We start from the raw sequence: 2,318 nt of genomic DNA on the forward strand, positions 1-2,318 counted from the left end.
CCGAGAGATCTGCATCCGCGTCTGGGCACCGCGTGACAAAGGAGAGGTGTCCTCTGAACGAGCGGGCACCGCGGGATGCTGGACCCTGCTGCGCACAGCTTCTGCAGGGCACCCGCTTGGGTTCCCACGGTGGCGCCACGCGAGACCCGCTGTCTCTAGATTCCTACAGCCAACTCCTCGCGGGGACCAGTTGCGCCCCCGGGCTACAGCCTTTTTACGTCACAGGGGCTGGAGGGATTCCTTGTCCACCAGAGCCCTCACAGAGCGTGAGCATCAGGACCACCCCTCCCGGCGCGCCTGGAGGTCCAGCCTGCGGCCCAGCAGGGGCCCTGGGGAAGCAGCTCCCGCCACTCAGCGGGAGATCTGGGATTGGGCAGGCCCGCAGCTAAGTATTTTAAACACCACTCAGCAACCAAAGCCGACTTCCTGCAGAAACCCTCCACCGCCCCCTGCCAGGCCCCTTTCCTCCCTAGCCTTCCCCTTCCCTAGATTGTTATCCTGGTGAGATTGGGTGGAAACGGCAGCAGCAGAGTAGTTAGGCCTCAGGTCGTGCTGCGGCCTGGAGTTAAACATGCTAACCGGGCTTGCTGGAGGCTTCTGGGTGTCCAAAGTCCTTAACCTCAGCAATTAGAGGGCCTCCAGCCTCACCTTCCCACACCCCTGTTGCCCTCTGAGCTGATGCTTAAGGTATGAGGCCCAACCCTGGGCCTGTTTCAGGCGCTACTTTCCCGTTAATGAGGAGACCTCTTCCCAGTGTGGCATGTTCAGCTGCTCTTTCACCCTTGAGAGGAAACGGTCCCTCTACGCCTCCCACCCCCACCCTGTGAATAGGTCCGCTCTGTGAGAACGTAAAGACCAATGGAGAGCGCTATGTTCGCAAGCCAAGGTCATCTCCTACTTAAGTGAGAAAAATGGTCCGGGGCTGTGTACTGGATTATGGTATATAGCTAATGTAGGCATTTTGTGCGGATCAGATTGGGGCAGGTATTCTGGCACTCGGGAGTCACAGAATATTGAGTGTTACCCAGCTCAGATGGAAAGGTATCCTAGAGCTGGGGAGCCAAGGACCACCACAGGCCGCAGTAAGCTTAGCAGTTTGCAGCCCGGCCTCAGGGAAAGGCTTCCCAGTGTATCGGAGCTTGTTTGACCAGTGTAGCAGTTTTGCTCAGGCAGGTTTCCCGGGAGAAGTTGCTACAGTTCAGTTCCCAGAGTGGAGAGCCGAGTATAACAACTCCTCTCTGCCAGGGGAAGGTTTCCCCAGCAAAAGTGTTACAGACCTGCCTGCTCTGCTCTGCCCAGGGTCGTCTCTGCAGCAAAAGAAGGTCTTCACCCGAAGCTCATCCTAGGGGTTTATTGGGAGGGAAGAATTCGGGAGAGCGGCAGTCCCCCCCACCCCCAATGTGACAGAGGATAGGCTGGTGCGTGAACAGGGTTTATATAGGGCTTCCTGGGTGGGGATTGGTCAGATTTTAGTGCTGAGCTCAGATTGGCTAGAGCTCTGCTCAAGGATTGGTTAGTTTTCTGCACAGGGTTAGGATCAGATTTGGCTCTGGTTTCAGAGCCAAAGTGTGTTTCCTTCTCTGGTCCTTTTTAGCCTTTTGGCTCTAATTTTAGGGCCAGGGTGTGTTTCTTTCTTTCTTTTTTTTTTTTTAAACGACTGGATTGAAATACACTTTAATGAGTTCCTCAGCAACTGCGATTTGTAACCTGCAGCTGTGTGGCATCAGACTTTGCTTCCTGCTCCACAGGCTTCAGATGCCACTGTACTACCAATTCCCCAGTGCTCTTGAGGCACGTGCTAGACATGGTCTCTTCTGTGGGAAGTCCTTGTGGCAGCTTCAGGGGCTGGATGCGTATCAAGTGTTTGACCACTTTCAACTTTGCGTTCACTGAAGGGATGTTCTTGTGAATTTGAGGGCTGTGTGCCTTCTGAAGTCCAAGCATCTTGATTGTATCTTTTTCCCAGTATGGGTGCCTTTTTGTACTTTTTATTCTTGTAACAATGTGCAGTTTATGAGGGTGCTGGGGGTCCCCACCATATTTTTCATGATTTTCAGGTCTTGGCTGAAAAACTTTATCTGGAATTCTTGATCTGGTAAATTTGTGACGAATCCAATCTGTACCAATGAGAGATTCCACACCTTTATTCACTGTCTGCAGTCTGCCTGGAGGCCTCTGAAATACTGAGCGCAAAATGCCAGCCATAAGTGTAGTAATTCTTCTCTTCAGAGGCCGCGGCCGCTCTGTCCAGTCTGAACGTCCCTGCAACCGGAAGGCCAGGGTGTGTTTCTTTCACTGACTTTGATTCCAGGGACAAA

At 53.2% G+C, this 2,318-nt stretch overlaps 1 protein-coding gene across 1 annotated transcript; it reads right to left on the bottom strand.

Annotated features, from left to right (window-relative positions):
* Window positions 1–1,658: 1,658 nt before the first annotated feature.
* On the bottom strand, window positions 1,659–2,318 carry LOC101838961 (39S ribosomal protein L30, mitochondrial-like). Its single transcript, XM_040751393.1, has one exon. It carries the CDS (start codon window positions 2,203–2,205, stop codon window positions 1,687–1,689), a length of 519 nt encoding a protein of 172 aa, XP_040607327.1. The 5' UTR covers window positions 2,206–2,318; the 3' UTR covers window positions 1,659–1,686.

Source organism: Mesocricetus auratus, unplaced genomic scaffold (genome assembly GCF_017639785.1).
Source record: "Mesocricetus auratus isolate SY011 unplaced genomic scaffold, BCM_Maur_2.0 Super-Scaffold_100008, whole genome shotgun sequence".
Lineage (NCBI taxonomy): Eukaryota > Metazoa > Chordata > Mammalia > Rodentia > Cricetidae > Mesocricetus > Mesocricetus auratus.

What these genes read in the sequence shown, in the direction of transcription:
- LOC101838961 (XM_040751393.1), bottom strand. Translation starts at nt 2,205, where the DNA reads ATGGCTGGCATTTTGCGCTCAGTATTTCAGAGGCCTCCAGGCAGACTG.